A 19,504-nucleotide genomic window follows, 5' to 3' on the forward strand; every position below is an offset into this window, starting at 1 on the left:
TTCACATACTTGGGGACTCTGGCCCCATCTGCTACTCCCAGATTTTAGTCAAACTGGTTTTTGCAGTCACCAACACAGGCCTGTGTATCCACAAGTCCTCCCCACCTGAAATGTCCTTTCTTCTTGTCTCAGTCAAATCCTGTACATTGTTTAAGATTCAACTTTTCACACAGTTTTCGCAAAAACTGTGAAATTTGGACTTCACAAGCTGGCAGAATAATCAAGTAACTCTCTTGCATTATGCTTAGCGTTGTATATATTTTTGTACTGTTCTTTAACTTTATGTTTATCAGCCTCTGTTACTATCTAGTTCATCTCTATGCCTCCCTGCTGCCTCAGCCTTGCATCTCAGCAACACCAGGTCCCAGACCTCCCACCTGTGCAGATGCTCTCCGTTTGACACCTGCCAGTCACAATAACTTTTCTTGTAGCAGTTCACACTTGCAAACCTGATAGAGGACAAATCCCCACTGTGGTATGAATTCCCTCTAACTTTAGAAAATCGATTGATTTCCCTGAAGTAAACATAAAAATAATCTTGCTAAAAAATGGAGGCAAAAAAAAAAAACCAACCCAAAAGCCAAAAACACTACGTTGAGATGTGTTTTTATCACCCATAGAATCTTAATTTGAGTCCACTGAATAATGTCAGAAAAAAACCACTCTGTCAGGTAGAGCTAAGCAATACTAGCTCATCATCTACAAAGCCACCACTCCTACTTACTTCACTTGTCATCAGCTGTCAGCTGATCACATGAAACAAAATTACCCCACTCGTCTCAGAAGTTCAAGTCTTTCATTAATGCCATTTGGAACGGGCTTGGACAAAGCAAATCAGCTTCTGCAAAGGCTTAGGCATCTTCCCGATTTTTTCTTCAGGCTGAAGGTATTTTTATCCCCTTTTAGCATTTACAAGTGTTTGACAAAATTCCTCAGGGGACTGGTTATGTTCTTAAAAATAAACTACATACCAAATTCTTCCTCTCTGGCAGAAAATGAGCTACTTGTGAGATGTGCTGCCGCCAAAACACTCATTAAAGTTCCTGGAGCTTCGTGCTGCCACTGTTTCCTATTTTCCGGAACACTTTTGATCACCTTCACTTGGCCATCTGAAGAGGAGAGTGTGTTATTGAAAATAAAAATGCTTCTTTGTTCAAGTTTTTATAAAATCACAGAATGTTAGAACCTTGGAGGGAACCTCATTCCACCATTCATCTTATTAGTAAGAAAACTTATAGAAAAGTTTAGTGCCTTACTGTCATGCAGCTGATAGGTGAGAGAGTCACTTTTCGATCTGTAAGCTGGCGATTTTGATGTGTTAAAATTTGTATTCTATTTGCTTCTTTTAAAATTAGCTTTCCCCTTTTATTGATTCATTGGATTAAATTGTACTACATTTGCAGGCCCTTTCTCACAAGTTTGATGCTGTTGGTGTTTTGTAATAGTATAAATATAAATCAATTTATGCACTTATAATTACTAATTTCAGTGATATACTTACATATTTCGACTTATTACATGGGTATAAATTTTAGCTCTCCCCCATCTCATGTTAACAGGAGAAACATAGGAAATAAGTAATAAAAATCTTCACTCTCTATAAAGGTGACAATTATATGTTGTAAACCACTCCTCAGGAAAGGCTGTGCCAGAAGCTCAAAAGTAAATAAAAGAATTTAGATTGAAAATTTCATCACATACTAAATATTCCTTACATTTACACATTGGTTTACAAGCCATTTTATATGTATCTTTGCACTGTTACCTCCCTACATCTTGTGGGATAGCTATTGTGTTAATTCCAATTTTAGTGATTTAAAAAAACCAACTCTCCAAGAAATTGCAAGGAAGTTACTGAACTAGCATTTGAAGGCAAATTAAGTCGACTACCCTTCCCTGTACATTCTCTCACTGTGAGGAAGGAGGGATTCTAGATCTTTCCTCTTTTACATTCTCAGTTGTCTAAGATCATTAACCGGCATTCTCTGGAGGTAGGGGAGGAACCAAAACGATATCTTTGGAAGATATTTGATACCAAGTCTATAGAGATTGTACTGAAAAGTGAGAACCATCAGGTCAGGGTAAGCACGAGCTGCATTTGGGGCCTCGGTCTCCTCTCGCTGGAGTTTTATGCCCACTGATGGAAACTCACCCTCGGGCCTGGTGGAGCAGATGGAGGAGACATCAGCCGCTGCCATCATCTGCAGCAGAGTCTGAGGCGCTCCCGCGTCCCACTGTCTCCTGTTTTCTGCAGCAGCAGCATCCTCAATGAACAGCTCTGGGTATAACGAAATAACTCATTAATTTAAAAGCAGCCAAAGTGTGACTAATTGCAATAAACAGTTCTTAGGAAATCTGGAGACAGTCCATCAGCTGGTATATTCAAAAAAGAGAAATCACCACCGTCATTCTAATATAGACTGCTGTGGACTCTGTGTTTCCCCAGAATATTATATGTTGAAATCTAATGTTAGGAGGTGGGGCCTTTGAAAGGTGATTAGATCCCGAGAATAGAGCCCTCATGAATGGGATTAGTGCCCTTAAAGAAGCCACAGAGAGGACGTCTTTCCATAGTGTAGCGGTTAGCATGTCTGCTTTACACACAGGAAGGTTCTGGGTTCACACTCCAGTGGAGCCACAGTCCATGGTCTACGGCCATGCCACCCTAAACAAGCCCAATGTCTGACTTCGGAAGCTAAGCAGGGTGGGGCCTGGTTAGTACTTGGATGGGAGACCCCCTAGGAAGACCAGGTAGTAGGCATAAAAAAATTTTAAAAAAGAGCCATGGAGAGCTCCCTCATCCTTTCTGCTGTGTGAAGACACAGCCAAAAGGTGGAATCGGGCCCTCACTAGACACCAAACCTACCAGCACCATGATCTTACACTTTCTAGCCTTACAGAACTGTGAGAAATAAATGTTCGTTGTTTATAAATCACCCAGTTAATGATATTTTGCTGCAGCAGCCTGGATGGACTAAAGCATAGGTCATATTTATAAGACTGATATTATAAACAGGTTTAAAATTGTTTCACTTTTATTAATAACACTTGATTGACTAACCAAAATATTTAAATGCTAAAGAAATATTAGTGACACAAATGGACAAATCCTTGAGGCATTTTATGAGAATTTTTACTTTAGTCAGTTCCCACAGAAATTCATTCTATTCCATTATCTCAATTTTTAAAATAATTTGTGTTATCCTTCTCCATATTTCATTATAGGAAATTTAAAAATCAGAAACAAAGAAGAAAACAAAAATCACCCATAAACCCACTGTCCAGAGACTACTAAAATTTCAAAAAATTTCCCCTGCATATAGTTCTTGCTTTGTTTTGAAACAAAAAATGAGTCATATACTACACATCCTTTCATAACTTGTTTTTGACTAACAACATATTACATCCAGATTGTTAGTCTTTCATACAACCATTTTAAATTAAACATAGTATTCTGTTTCATGTATTATAATTTAAATAATTCCTTTTTGCTAGATTTTTAGGAGATTTTTCTTTAATATAAATAATATTATAACGTACTTATTTGTGGCTAAATGTTTGTGGACATTTATGATTATTTACCCTATTACTATTGAAAGTGACAATTCTAGGAGCTAGTATAATTTGCCTTACCAAAGCTTTTCACTGTTAAAATTGAATCTATTACTAATTTATTCTATGAGTTTTTTCTATATATTTCAAATAACTAGTTCTTTCCTGTCCAAAAAAATGTGTGTTCCTAATCTATCTTTTTTCCCCCACTATGTTATCTATTCTGGTGCTGGTATCAAATTGTTTTAATGACTATAATTTATATGTTTTGTTATTTAGAAGGGTAAATGTTCCTTCACTGCTCTTCTTTTCTAAATTTTTTGGCTAGTTAAGAATCTCCAAAGATTCTCCAATCTGCCAAGATCTCCTCACACCAGAAAAAAATCCTATTGTGTTTTTGACTGAAATTACCCAAAAATCCAGATATTTGGAAAGAATACTTTATTTCCAATATATAACAACGTTATTTCTCACCATTTATTCAAATGGTCTTTAAAGACCTTTGTTTTATAGCTTTCTTCATATATGCTGCACAATTCTTGTAAAATTTCTCCCTAAGTTATATGTATGCACACACATGCACACACGCACACATTTGCTATTGGTACAGTAAATGAAATCTAAAGACCAACTGGGAGAAATACTTGCAATACATATTACAGGCAAAGGTTTAATTTAAATGTCTTATAAAGAAAAAACAAACATGCCATTTTCAGTAGAAAAGTAAATAAGAGATATGAGCACATAATTTACAAGAGAAATATAGATATAGATGGTCAATAAACATATAGGAAAATTGTTCGTATCAAACTATCAGACTAATAAAGATTTTTTTTTAATCTAAAAAAAAAAGCAGCTATGCCTTTTGAGACATTCAACCTAGTCTCCCCTCCTCCCAGCAAATCCAGGTGAAGAGTAACTTTCGGACACACCCCTTTCACTGAACTGCTGTCACTGAGGCACTGAGGGTTCCAGATGGCCACACCCCACGCCTGCCTCACTCCACGCCTGCCTCACTCCTGCCTCACTGAGCCTCTCTCTTCCAGTTAATGCTGCCAACCCCTGCACCTCCTTCTAGAACTTGCTCTCCTTCTTTGTCTTCACTCTCCTGATTCTCTCAAAACTTGTCCAAACTAGGGTCTGTCCTAAGCTCCATTTTCTTCTCACTCTAGTCCCTCTGCTTAGGTATTTCCAACCATCACCAAGGTTGACATACTGTGTATATGCTAAAGAAGCCCCAATTTGCCTCGGGGCTTGCGCCTTAGACAGCTTGTGTCTTCTGTCTCCAGCTGATGCTCTTGAGCTTCAATATGTTCCATAATTACATCATTACATTCTCTCTACTGGTCTTGCTCTATATGATACACGGGCATACCTAGTTTTATTGCACTTTGCTTCATTGTGCTTTGCAGATACTGCATTTTTTTAATAAACTGAAAGTTCGTGGCAACCCTAGTTCAAGCAAGTCTATCAGTGCCATTTTTCCAACAGCATTTGCTCACTTCATGTCTCTGTCATATTTTGTAATTCATGCAATATCTCAAATTTTTTCCTTGTTATTTTATTTGTTATGGTGATGTGTAATCAGTGATATTTTAAAATTTAAGTATAGTTGGTATACAATATATTAGTTTCAGGTAAATGACTTTGAGGGATTCAAGACATCAGTGGAGGAAGTACCTGCAGATGTGGTGGAAATAGTCAAAGAACGAGAATTAGAAGTGGAGCCTGAAGATCGGACTAAATTGCTGAAATCTCGTGATAAAACTGTAACAGATGAGAAGCTGCTTCTTATGGATGAGCAAAGAAAGTAGTTTCTTGAGATGGAATCTACTCCTCGTGAAGATGCTGTGAATATTGTTGAAATGACAACACAAGATCTAAGATATTTCCTAACCTGAACTGACAAAACAGTGGCAGGGTTTGAAAGGATTGACTCCTATTTTGAAAGAAGTTCTGCTGTGGGTAAAATAGTATCAAACAGCATCGCATGCTACAGAGAAATTGTTTGTGAAAGGAAAAGTCAATTGATGTGGCAAATTTCATTGCTGTCTTATTTTAAGAAATTACCACAGCTACCCTAGCCTTCAGCAACCACCACCTTGATCAGTAAGCAGCCATCAATACTGAAGCAAGGCCCTCCACCAGCAACAAGATTATGACTCGCTGAATGCTCAGATGACGGTCAGCATTGTTTAGCAATAAAGTATTTTCAATGAATAACTTTTATATGCACTAGGAAACCAAAAAATTCTTGTGACTTGCTTTATTGTGATATTGGCTTTACTGTGGCGGTGTGGAAGCAAACCCGCTATATCTCTGAGGTACGTCTGTATATACCTATTTGGTTGGTGAAAGCTTCATTCAGATGAACTAGAAAACTGGGAGGATCCTTGACCCTCTTCCTTTCCTCAAGCCCCATACTCAGTGGTTCATACTCCGTGTCTAGTCTCAATGCATCGCTCTGGCTTGTGTACCTGTCATTTCCCACCTAGACTATTCACCTGTCTTCAGTCTCATTCCTCCACAGCATCCTTCAAACTATACAGCTAGTGTGATTTTTCTCCATCACAAATAATATTTAACTCCCTTTACTGAAAGTCACCACAAAGGATAAGGCCAAGCTCCTTGGCATGCCAAGCTGTACAGGAGTAGCTACCTCTCTGAGTCTCTAGCCAGCTCACACTCCAACAATGATCAGCATTTGGGGCTCAGAACACACGTTTTGTGCCTTTCTTTGGATTACACTTCTGTGATTTTGAGGTTTTGTTCATCTTTGAGATTTCCTACCACCTAGCACAATATGTGGCACCGGGGAGATTATCAATAAAATGCCTGCTGAATTGAATAAAGATTTTTCTAGATGTAAATGAGGCAAAGTGTATTATTACAGGAAGCGAAAGCTGAGCCAAGCCAGGGTATGTAAATGCTCACCTAGCTACGTACGGCTCCCATCACTGTGGAAGGAAAGAAGGGGTTCTAGGGTAATAAAGGAAGATCACCACAGGGTCAGGCCACTCAGTGTCAAATGTGATATTGTGTGGAATGGACTGCATCCTGCAGGCATTATCAAAAAAAAAAGTTTGAGCAGGGTAATAATATAAGCTAACTCTAACAATCATTTAGGGAATGAAAGGGAAATGCTAGCAAAAAGGAGGCCATGTAGGCAATTCAGTGAGGGAAAAGGAAAATACAGGAATAGCATGTGTTAATCACCTAGCATGTCTCAGGTACTTTATACACCAAATTTCACTTTAGTCCTCACAGTAAGCCTGTGTAGTAGGTGCTATCATCCCCTGATCCTAAGAGGAAACGGATGCTGAGGGACAACAGGGCCCTAAACTAGTGGCAGAGAGAATGAAGGAGGAGGAGGGAGACTCAAGAGACACCTCGGAACGGAAACCACCCTGAGCAGCAGTAACTGTCAGCCTGGGCAAGGTGTTACCCGAAGCAAAGGGTCACTGGGGAGGAAGAGATCAGAAGCTTGACTGCACACGTGTTGAGTCTGACATGCTAGTGGGACTTGTCCAGGGAGCTTTCCAGCAGATAGATGTGGAGCTCCCAGCTGGGAGAAACTGAAGTTGACGGAGCAGGTGAAACTGCCCAAGGAGACTGTGAATGGAGCAAGAGAGGAGGGCTGGGTGTCAGGGAGCACGAACCCATGGGGGTGGGCAGAAGCAGAGGAGCCAGGTCTCTGCCCAGCTCAGGGAGAGCAACGGGGACAGGTGACAGTGGAGTTGTGGGAGATAGTTTAAGATGGATTGCCGATAAAACAGTTCCTTCTCATGTACAACCTTCAAGATATACGTACCTGCTTCTGAGCCACAGAGTTTTTCAAATGCTTCGTCTGTATAATCCTCATACTCCTTTATACATTTATTTTCCTTAAGCTTCAGGCTGTCCTCAAAGGTCAAAGTTTCCTGGCGTAAAGCAATTCCAGGGGTTTCATGAGAAGTAAGCTATATTTTGGTGGGGGAGACGGGGGTGAAGGAATTTTAAAAATTTCTTTTCCCAGTAATAACATTTACCAAAATATATGACAAGTATTCAAAGTATGTATATTAAACAAACAAATCAGTGGAATTTTAAAGGTGGAACTATGTTGGAACAAGATAGAAACAAAAATGTTTTCATTTATTTTCCTTGTCAGTACTGATATATGGCAACTTAATTTTATCCAGACTTCCTGTCTTTAATATCGTTCTACTATGGTTCATTCTACAGAATTCCCAAGGTTATTTCCTCCACACACTGTTGTTAGTATACAACATTCCTAATCAGATGGGTCCCTAAAACTGCTCCTAATACTCTACAATCAACACAAAAATGATCACTCTGTCTCAAGCACACTGAAGCATAGAATAATAAAAGATGAACACTCTGGGAGATAAAACTTTCTCGATTGTATTCTTTTATTCTAGCAGGCCAACTTTAGAGCCTCTCTTCACAGAAGCACTATGGATGTAGCACTCCTCAGATTCCAACCCAGAAATGGTCCCATAACTGCTCCTCTCTGATATTCATATCTCTGAGACACTTCGAGACTAACGGTTAAGTAGAGGTGAGCGCTAACTATCACCACTCTATTCAAGTCTAATGTAGCAAAATGCTAGTGAAAATCTGAAAGACAGGTGGAGCACAGAGGATTTTTGCAGCAGTGAAAGTGCTCAGCATGATACTGTAATGGTGGATACGTGTCACTATACATTTGTCAAAACCCACAGACTGTACATCACCAAGAGTGAACCCTGATGTAAGCTGTGGACTTTGGGTGATAACAATGTGTCAGTGTAGGATCATCAGTTGTAACAAATGTTCCAATCTGGTGGAGGGTGGTGACGGTGGGGAAGGCTGTGTACGTGAGGTGGGCAGGAGAACGTGGGAAATCTGCAACTTCTGCTCAATTTTGCCGTGACTACTACAAAACATGAAGTCTTTTTTTTTTTTAAAAAAAAGAACTGGTCCTTCACTACACACACACACATGCACACACACACAAACACACACACACCTGAAAGAAATGATAACGTTAAAAAGTTTTAAGCTAATGAAGAATATGAAAGAAAGAAATTGAGTATCAGATGTGATATAGAACATGTAAATACACATACTTTTGGTAATTTAAAAGGCAAGTTTATAGAGGGTTAAATGGAAACACAAATCAGTTAATTTTGATATTTGTTAGTAGGTCTGATAAAAAGTGGGATTAAAAAAGATGTTGAACTCAAGTAATAAAACAAGGTTTGAGTTTACGTGATCTTGCATTTATTGCTGTATCAATGACAGCCCAAAGGCATAACTGAGATTCACCCGAGGACCTGTACAAAGTTATTAATAACTAAGACCTAAAATAAATGAGCATGGTTTCAGGGTACCTGCTCGATTTTTTAGGTAATGATAGTACTTGTTGAATATGTATTATGTCTTCTATTTTAATTTTGCTATGATTAAAAGTTAATATTGTGAGGAAATCGATTCTTTATAAAAGAAAAATGAATTAAATTGGAATAATCCATTTAAGAGAATAATCTCAATTTAAAAAGAATGGGAGGAAAAAAATTCTCCCTAGTCCCTACGGAAAAACTTCATGAAACATGCTTCTAAGACACTCATTTTCTCATGCCTACTAATGAAAGTATATACTTAATGACATACCTCTTCCTCTTTGAGGGTATTTTCATCAGAAATACATTTATCTAAATTAATTTCAAACTTTACCCCTCTCTAGAAAAAAAGCAAGAAAACAATCTTAGTTTAGCAATGCAATAAAAATCTTAAAATTATAACTTCCTATCTGACATTATAGACACATAAAACCACTAGTCTAACATCATAAAATAAAGCAATTCCATAAAATAGTAGCGGGGGGAATCTTGTCGTCAACCCAGATTGCAAGGTATGAACCCCCAGCCAGCTTTTTAATATGAAACTGAAAGACAAATGTTTATTACCTTATATTTTTGCTTTGAAATTTTACTTTCCTTTATGTTCTGAAGTCTAATTTGTTTCAAGTCTCTTTCAATATCCTGAAAGTTTAGAAAAAAATTAAAACACAGCATTTAATATTGATGAAACAATTATATTTTTAGAACCCCTGATTTCACAGTATGGTATGTTTACATCATTTGATTTCTGGATTGAATCTGATAATTGATTTGAGAATAAAAACATGGCTTTAATAATGATTCACTAAAACTTGGGGACAGTGTCCATTAACTCAAAACATCAATATACTTAACATTAGCATTGCAATAGGTACAATTCTATAATGTGACAGACAACGCTTATCACCCCAGTCTAGTCCAGTATAACCTAATTTAATTCAAGAACGTAATTTTAACTACAGGACCCTTTTTTTAAGAGGTTTATGATCTTAACCAGGAAAACAAGAAAAGTGCACAGCTCTTGACAGCATAAAGGAGAGGGCTCTAAACTCGATAGGCAATTTCAAAAAGGAACAAAAGGAGATTGCAAAAATAGATGACAAGAATTTCAAAAAACAGTTGAGAGGTGAAGTTCAAATGCTGAGCTTTCTCAGGGTTCAGGCCTGAGCTATCTGCCCCTTTCTTCCTCAATACAAGGGGGTCTCAGTAAGTCCTATGGGTTTAAAAGCCATCTTTATGCAATGACTCTTAAACATGTATCTTCGGGTTTGATCTTTCCTCCCCTCTGAGCTTCAAGTTTGCATATTCCACAGCCTGCTTGGCATCATTTTCACTTTAACAGCCATTCCAAAAATTCATATTGAGCACCCGCTATGGCCAGACAATGTCCAATGGGCTAGTGCAGTGACTGTGGCTGCAAGGTCTCTGCTGACATGGAACTTAACATTTTATTGGACTAAGATAGGTAATAAATGAATTAACAAAGTAACAATGTAATTTCGGAAAGTGTTAAGTGCTATAAAAATAAAATAGGGTAACAGCATAGAGTAGGGGGTGAGAGCAATGCAGGAAAAGCCTATTTGGCACTTGCTTTAAGCCCTGGAATGATGCTGGACCTTGGCCTATGAAGGTCTGGGGAAAGCATGTTCCATTGGAGGGAGCAGCAGGGCAGAGGCTCTGCAGCAGGTTCCCAATCTCAGATCTTCTCTGACCAACATTTCCGAAATGGAACTCTTCACTGTCCCCCACCACAGGTTCACTCTCCACTCTGCCTCATATTAGGAAATGGTACTATCCCGTGTGTGTGTGTGTGTGTGTGTGTGTGTGTGTGTGTGTGGTGTGCGTCTTTTGCTTAATACCCTATTCCTTCCTCCACCACTAAACATTACGTCTCTATCATCCATTCCTTAGAATCAATTACTGCCTCATCTGTATTTCCACTGTCTTTGTATATACTTCACATACAGCATGTGTCAGTTTGAATCATTATTAGTTGTTTGCCTTGCAACCTCAGGAAAGGTGCTTTTCTGCCTTGAAATATTATGAACTCTGAAACAGGACTGTGGCATATGTATCTTATTATATTTGTGAAGTTGGTTATCTGATTTGATTATATAATCGGTTGTCTCAATTGTACAAGAAATATCACACTGCTTTATTTTCCTTCAAATACAACTATTTAGACTCCTAAAGCCCCATCCACCCCACTGGGTGGAAATTCAACCTCAGTCCACTTTAGATCTCTCTGGCATCAATGCGAAGGTCCCAGGATCTTTCAGGGAGGCCTTCCCGCCTTCGTGCAGTACTGGCTCCTCTCCCTTGCCTTACTCAGGCCTTTGAAGCACCTTGAAGATAAAGATGAAAGGCCTCCCAGAAGGGAAAAAAAAAGTCCCACAAGAGCCACTGATAACTCAGCTCTGCCCAGTTTTCCACTCTGGCCAAAAATGTTTAAGGTTGAAAGAGAAGGGAAGTTAAACATCAGATTTTCTGAGCAATGTGTCTGAGACTCTGACTCAAACACCATCCAGAAAGCAGAATTTTCACATGGTCACGAGAGCAGTTCTGAAACTTGATCACACACTAAATCGCCCAGCCAGTTTCTGAAAACAGGGTGCCTGGGCCCCACCGCAGACCATCTGGGGCAAAATCTAGGCATTTGAGTTTTTAAAATTTCCCCCCACATAATTATACTGTGCTGTGAGGGGTAAGAATCACCAGGCTAGGGAAAACTCATTGGGATACACATAAACATCTAACGATAACCATCACCTGCCCAGGTCCTTCTTCCTCAGGTGCCTCTTGGGAGATGGGCAGGTTACTCTTCTTCACCAGATAGGTTTTATTCCTTATATTTGAGTCCTCCTTGAACACAAAGTATACATAGTCAACAATATTGGCTCTGCATCCATTCTGAAGGCTGCCTGATGCCCCTCAGCCCAGGTGTGAATGGGATCTAGTGAGGAAATGCTCTCCACCTGCCGGTCGAGGGACAACCAATGGCAGTGGCTGGGTGAAGCTCTTGATGGCTCCTTTTCCCTACGGCTGCCTTGGTATTCCCCAATTCCCCAAGTGCTGCTTTCCTGGTCTCTGAAGAAATGTCCACTCTCCATCTTCCCTGGACTCAGGTTTCCCATCACGGACCTACTTTACAGATAAAACTGATGACAGTACGAGGCTCCCTACTGTTAGCCAAGCTGCTGCTCTGGAAAGAACCCCCTCCAGCCCACCCGCTCCCAGCACATCCAGTGCTCCCACTGAGCCTTCGCAGGGCTCTTTCAGAATGCCCTCCACCCTGGCTCTGCCTCTCTAAACTCTCCTCCCTCTCAGACCCCATCGAGACGCCACCTTCCTTCTTCCGTAAAACCTGTTCCTGAGCACTTACAGAGCTTAACTATATGCAATCTTACTCAAAAATTGCTTCATACATGTGTGTCTTATCTTTCCAACTATTTATGAGTAGAAGAGCATATGCTAGAAAGAGTAGAGGTTTTGGAATCAGGTATTTATTTGGCCTGCCCTGTGTGGATGAGTTACTTAACTTCTCTGTAAGGGGGGATGTAAATGAGATAAAGCATGTGAAAGCTCTAGTTAAGAGCTTGGCACATACAACTGAACTGTACCCTATGCTCATTTCACCTGCATTTCATCTGTGGGCACTCAGGGGTGAAGGAGATGGGGACAGAAAGATCAATTTCAGCAGTGTGGATGGTTTACTCAATGAGTGTGGGCTCAAGTGCAGATGAGATGGGAGCCCAGCTGTGTCTCGTCCTCTCAGTGCCCACAGGCCTCTCACAGGAGGGGAATTCCCGGGCGCTGTGGGCGTTACTAGTGTTTAAATATCTGTGTCTTTTTCTATAAGGTAATCTCCAAACCCAAGCCAGCTATTTCATTGGGAATTCTACTGAAAAAGCAGTGATCTGAGAGATGAAAGAATGAGTTTCCAATGTGAAACCTTTAAAGAATTTTCAAGATTTATCTCAACTGCACTCAAATATGGACTTTAGAACCTTACCCCTGTCTATGAGACTATGCCAATAGTTGAATTCAGTAAATGTTGGTCTTTCTTCCTACCTTGTGGGTGTGAACTTATTGCATCTAATCCAGTTATAGTGTAGTATAGCTGCTCGCTTGACAGTTATTGACTGATTCATGAGGACAATCAACAAGCATTTTTAATAATCACCATTCCTGAGAATCTCAGATATCCTCATCATCTGTGTAGTCCCAACTAAACCACAACCATGCACAGCTTCAATCAGATCTGACAGCATTCACATTAAAGAGTTTGCATGATAAAAAGTTATCTTTTCTATAAGATCATTACTTTTAATACCTGCTCAATTTTGTTAGCTCTGAATCAATGGAACAATACTCTCTTTTGAAGAATGAATGTATTTACCTCCAGTTCACTCCCCATCTTCCTTCTCATTTCCTTCATATCGTTGTGGTACTGTTGGCGTATTTCCTCTAACTGCTTCCAATATTCCTGGAAAGCAATCCCAATCCAAAAATTTTAAATGTTTGCAAACAACAAAATAACCTCTATACAGCCACAATTTGAAATGTTTGATATATAATCAGTATTAGAAAACCCGCTGCTCCTAAAGATGACAGTCCGCCTTCCATTTCAGTTGTGGTACTTCACTCACTGTGAGTGATAAGGTGACTTGGGGTGATCTCAGTTTTACACATAATCCCTAATGTGGTAATAACATACAGTTACTTTTTATACTCCACTTTTACATATAATCCTATTATGGGTAGAACTTTGCCCCCCAGAAAAGATATGTTGGAGTCCTAATGCTCTGTACCTCTGAATGTGACCTTATTTGGAGAGCGTCATTACAAATGTAATTAGCTAAGATGAGGTCACACCGGAGTAGAGTGGGCCCCTGATCCAGTATGACTGGTGTCCTTTTAAGAAGATGGCCATGTGAAGGCAGACTCACAGGAAGAATGCCATGTGACAATGGCAGAGCATAGAGATATGCAGCTATAAGCCAAGGACTGCCAGGTTGCTGACAACCACCAGAAGTTAAGATATGCAAAGAAGGGTTCCCCTACAAGTCTGCAAGGGAGCGCGGCTCTGACAACACCTTGATTTTGGACTTTCAGCCTCCAGACTGTGAGACAATAAATTTCTGTTGTTTTAAACTACTCAGTTATCCTGTAAGGCAGCTCTAGGGAACTAATACGAAATTCAAAACTTTTGCTGATGGCAGTTACTTTATCAATCCAAGGTAAAAAGTCTTATGAATTTAGCTATGTTGCATTCTCAGAGAAGGTGAGATATGTATTTCTGTAGCACTAAAACCCTCAGCATGGCACTGCACGCGAGCGTGCCCAACAAGTATTTGTGTACTACACTCTCTCAGGCACTTCCTGTAGAAACTAAAAGTAATACCTCATTACAATACAAAAGACAATGATATGAGTTCAGGGTGGCCTGGAATCAGACTGTTTTTAACCTGTTCCTTCATTTTGTTTCTCCTGAACGGCAGCTCCTGGAGTCTTGGCTCTCCTCCATTACTTATTAGCTCTTCTCTCTTGTTGTGATTTGGCTCAGCAGAAGATGGACGAAGACCCTATTTTTGAATGCAATAATTTGTAAAACAATACTTGCATGTTGGAAACATTCTGATTTGACCATGACCTTCTTTAAACAAGAATTATATTGCCAATCAAACTCCATATTTGGGAGTTTTTTTTGTATAGTGAGCAGAATTTTCTTAAGTATGAAACATTAAAAAATTCAAGAAAATTAATAAAATCATTTGTGTTATTTATCCAAAGCAATCAATATATTATGCTACCATGTGAGATATCTAGATTAATTTTCTGAACTGGCAAATTATAACAGTTCAATTAAAATTCGATGAAAGTTTAGCAAACTCTAGAGTATGAGATTAGGTTAGGGGAATAGAACTGAAGGCTTTTAGCAGTTCAAAATAAGAACAATACAAACAGGGTGCATATCCAGCTTCCCTCGGTTCCTAAATTTTAACACTATACTTAACAGAAAAGGTTAATTTTCATTTCAAATAAAATATAATAATCACTTTTTAAAAAATGTGTAGAATTCTGATAAAATAGAGTCAAAGATTGCAGCACTGAAGGGGACCTTGCAGCTCATCTACTCTAAAACTATCATTTATAGGAAAGGAAACTGAGGCTAGAGAGGTTTCATGACCTATGTAAGGTCATACAGCAAGTGGGAGAGCCAGGGAAGAAACCAGGCTTCCCAGACCCCGATTCAAGCCTATTCCCATTATTCTTCTTTAAGCTACTAAAAACTGGGGAAGGTGGAGGGTAGTCTTAATCTTCTATGTGGAATGAACTTTGACTTAAGGATCCATGAATATTTGTGAACAGAGGCACTATTAGGAAATTCCTGATTGTCTCTCATATTTGGTATTTTACTCACCAATTGCTTTTCTACTTTCAGCTTATATTGTTGAGCTTCAAATTTCCTCTGAAGATATTCAGCAGGCCTTAGGAAATAAAAAATGTTCAGCTTCAGCAGAAATTTTAAGTAGTCTTAGGCACCGATTTGACAGGTCAATTTTTAGCTTAGTAATGAGATTTACAATTCACCTGTGACTTGAACTTGCGAGTTTCAGAAGTAGTTCAAAGTTTCAGAATGTGCACTTTGGAAAAGAAGATCTTTGGAATCAAGAAGAAAGGCAGATAAAGAGAATAGTACCAATTGGGGATACAGAAGAGAATAAAACAAAAATGTTCTGATTCAGTGATTTTTCTTCGAGACTGGAATTAGTCCTTCCCGAGCAACTAATTCTGTGAAATCATGCAATATTTGTCTTTCTCTATCTAACCAGTTTCTTTCAGCCCAATACCCTCTAGGTCCATCAAGGCAATGTCTTTTTCCATCCCTTTCCCTTTAGTCTGTGTATATCTTTTAATATGAAGTGATCTCTTGTAGGCAGCATATGTAGGGGTCTTATTTTCCTATCCATTCAGCCACTCTTTTAGTTGGAGCACTTAATTCTTTTCCATTTGAGGTACTTGTTGATAGGAATGTATCATTCTTTATTCCTGTTTTTGATACTGTTTTTTCTTCTTAAGGAAGTCCTTCCAACATTTCCTGTAATACTGGCTTGGTGATGATGAATTCCTTTAGCTTATTTTTGTCTGGAAAGCTCTTTATCTGTCCTTCAACTCTAAATGATAGTTTTGCTGGATAAAGTATTCTTGGTTGTAGATCCTGGGTTTTCATCATGTCAAATATTTTGGGCCAAGCCCTTTTGTTTTGCGTGGTTTCTTTTGAGAAATCAGCTGCCAGTCTTATGGGTGCTCCCTTGTAGGTAACTATCTGCTTTTCTCTTGCTGCTTTTAAGATTCTTTCTTTGTATTTAATATTTGGCATTTTAATTATGATCTGTCTTGGTGTGGGCCTCTTTGGATTCCTGGTTTTTGGGATTCTCCGAGCTTCCTGGGGTTTTATGTCTATTTCCTTCAGCAGGTTAGGGAAGTTTTCCATCATTATTTCTTCAAATAGCTGTTCAACATCTTGTTTTCCTTCCAGTACACTGATGAGATGGATATTTTTACCTTTAATAGTGTCCCATAGGCTCCTTAAATTATTATTATAGTCTTGGCATCTTTTTTCTTGCCATTCTGATTGAGTGTTCTTAGCTTTCCCATCCTCTGGATAGGTCATTTGAGCCTCTTCTTTATTCTCTTTGTTTATTCTTTTGTTTATTCCATTTAATATACTTCTCATCTCGGATAATGTGTTCGTCATACAGATGGGCTCCCTTTTATAATTTCCATTTCCATTTTTATGTTTATCTTTTTGTTGAAGTTCTCACTGAATTCATCTTCCCCTAAATTTATCGAGCATCTTTATAACCAGTGTTTTGAACTTTGCATCCGTTAGATTGCTTGACTCCATTATTTCTGGGTCTCTGTTCTGTTCTCTCATATGATTTCTGCTTCTTTGTCTTCCCATTTTGGTTGCCTTTTCGTATCTGTTTCTATATACTAAGCAAAGCTCCTAAATCTCCTGGTCTTATTAGCGTGGATTTGTGAAGTAGGTGTCCGGTGGCACAGTCCTGAGAGGAGTTCAGCTACTGGCCAAGTTTAGCCCAAGCTTGTACTCCTCTGGGGCCACCTGTCAAGACTCAGCAAGCAATCCACAGATGCTGTGCTTATAGTTGCCTCAAAAGGCCACACCAGAAACTAAGGGCAGCTGCCTCCAGTGTGAGTCTAGGCATTGTTCAGTAAGGAGCACATAACTCGCCAAGGATACACCTAAATGTGGCTTGGGGTGGGAGCTTCAAGTAGGAGGAGGAGGAGTTTGAGGGAATCCTCAGGGCTGAGCAACTTCTGTTATCCAGTTTGATGACGTCTCCCCTATGGTGGCACTGGGACTGCACACCGGAAAGGGGAGGGATCAACAGAGGAACAATGGATACCACCGGCACTTCTGTACAGAGCGAATCTCCCCTTGGCCCTCACTCCGACAATTCAGTGTCTCCCTGTAAGTGGTGCCCCCAGAACAGCTGACTTGGTGCTGGTGCTCAGAGCGAGCAGGTCTGTCACCGTGAAAGTCCACTTGCAAACACAGACCCTTTAAGAGGTGTCTGCCACCGCCTCTGCCACCGCCACTGCCACAGCCTCTGTCCCACTCAGCCACTCAGCCCAGGCCCCATGTACTCGCCCCATCCTACCTTCTGCTGTTGCTGGGTGATTTCTTAGATTTCTCCCTAATTGTATGGCTTGTTCTTCTAGATCCCAGGCAATTTTTTCTTGTCATTTGCTCCTTGTGTCTGTCACAACTTTGATTTGGTCGCCAGAGGGATGAACAGAACCTCTATCATCTACGCCATTTTTTTCCACCTCATAGTACCCATTATCTTTAAAAATAAAATGTCTACTTTTCCCATAGCTAATCTTTTCGTTAGCTATCTGATGGGCTCACCATCACATATTCTCTTGTATTTTTCATTACTCATCCAAAATTTCAACAACAAATAACCACAGTCACCAAAAGTTAGCAAAATCTCAACAATGAAAGAAAAAAATGTGATGGCAAGAACATTTTTTAAAAATGACTCTCCCACTTAGGTCTTCAGGCCTAGGAAGAGATGTCAATTATTCTGAACACAGAAACACTGACATTAGTGTGAAATAAACAATAGAAAATAATGCAGAAATTTGTTATGGAGTAAACTTTCTGAAAGTCTGCCAGAAGAGCAGTTTAAGTATATTATTTTCTTTCTAATACATCCATATTCTGAAATATCCCAAGAATATAAATGTTGAATGACATACATTTCACTTTCCAATGTCTCAAATGATCATTGTAATTCAATTATTATTGATGAATAGTAATAACCTCTTTGCAAAATGATACAAATACAATTATTTTCATAAGTCCCAGGCAGTGAAATTTACTAGAAGCAAGAAAAAATATTAAAAATTCAAGAATACGAATCTGTGTCCATAGTTAAATGACTACATTAATAAGAAGATAAACTACATCAGACCTGAGATGAAAAAGGGTCGAGGGATTACCAGGCGATCACTTTGTAAGTTATATAAGTGTCTAATCACTATGTTGTACACCTGAACCTAATATAATATTGTTTGTCAACTGTAACTAAAAAGTTTTCTTTTTTAATTTAATGAAAATAAAAAAAGAAAAAGGTCAAGGGAACTGTAAATTAAGTATTTAAAATGAAAAGTTTGGAAGTTTTTAGATTATTTTAGGAGAATTTGAAAGGAGTGCAGAGTAAAGAATGTTGCTATATCAAATGTTTTCAGAAGACTAAAGTTTCAGTTAGAGTATCACATTACCATTGACCTGGTGATGGACTGTGGCTTTCTTCCTGACTGTAATTCTCCTCAACTCCGGTATCTTTTTGAGGAACACAGTGGTAACTTGGCTCATGGGCTCTCTTTCTCAACAAGTCAAGTTGAGCATAGTAATAATTATAATGGCCACACACTGCAGCAAGTTTGGGCCTTTCTACCATTTTTATCTGAGGGATTAAAAAGAAGAAGGAAATTTTTTTTAAAAATACTTAATGCATATCTATAATAATTGACAGTTCTGATAGTGACATAGGTAAGACGAGGCATTCATTAAAGGTATATTTTTGTTGTTTTTGCACTACGATTGTTTTCAGATTTAAAATAATCTTAGAATCCCCAAATCCTAGAATTGAAAAAAGATTTTAGAAGTCTGTAGTACAGTAGTCTGTAATTTTGCTAGGGTGTGGATATGAATTATGCATGCCTTGTGGCTAGTGTGTCAAAAGTACTGAGCTAGTCAGTATGCTTAGCCGACCTGAGATCTGAAACTAAACTCAGTATTATTACTTCCTATTTTTCATAAACTTATTTACACCTGACTATACTTTATGGACGAATACATGTTACTGTGCAACTCACAAATCTGGGGATCTGCAACATGTTAGGTTCTAATAAACTGACTAAAAATGATACCATAACTTGAAGATACCATAACTTGAAGAAAAGATGCTGTGTTATTCAGTCATTCTTCCCCAGTAAAACACACCCTTCCCAACCAGAACGGAATGAGA

The 19,504-nt window shown here is 38.9% G+C and overlaps 1 protein-coding gene across 1 annotated transcript in view; it reads right to left on the reverse strand.

Annotated features, from left to right (window-relative positions):
- NEK5 (NIMA related kinase 5) overlaps positions 1 to 19,504 on the reverse strand; it is a 65,370-nt gene that overhangs the window by 17,957 nt on the left and 27,909 nt on the right. The window contains 10 exon segments of the mRNA XM_039839425.1: positions 972 to 1,109; positions 2,153 to 2,278; positions 7,364 to 7,511; positions 9,208 to 9,276; positions 9,504 to 9,578; positions 11,706 to 11,798; positions 13,336 to 13,422; positions 14,405 to 14,521; positions 15,361 to 15,427; positions 18,756 to 18,940. Of these exon segments, the coding sequence (XP_039695359.1) occupies positions 972 to 1,109; positions 2,153 to 2,278; positions 7,364 to 7,511; positions 9,208 to 9,276; positions 9,504 to 9,578; positions 11,706 to 11,798; positions 13,336 to 13,422; positions 14,405 to 14,521; positions 15,361 to 15,427; positions 18,756 to 18,940 (1,105 nt within the window).

The sequence above is a fragment of the Pteropus medius genome, unplaced genomic scaffold (genome assembly GCF_902729225.1).
Source record: "Pteropus medius unplaced genomic scaffold, Ma_sr-lr_union100, whole genome shotgun sequence".
Classification (NCBI taxonomy): domain Eukaryota; kingdom Metazoa; phylum Chordata; class Mammalia; order Chiroptera; family Pteropodidae; genus Pteropus; species Pteropus medius.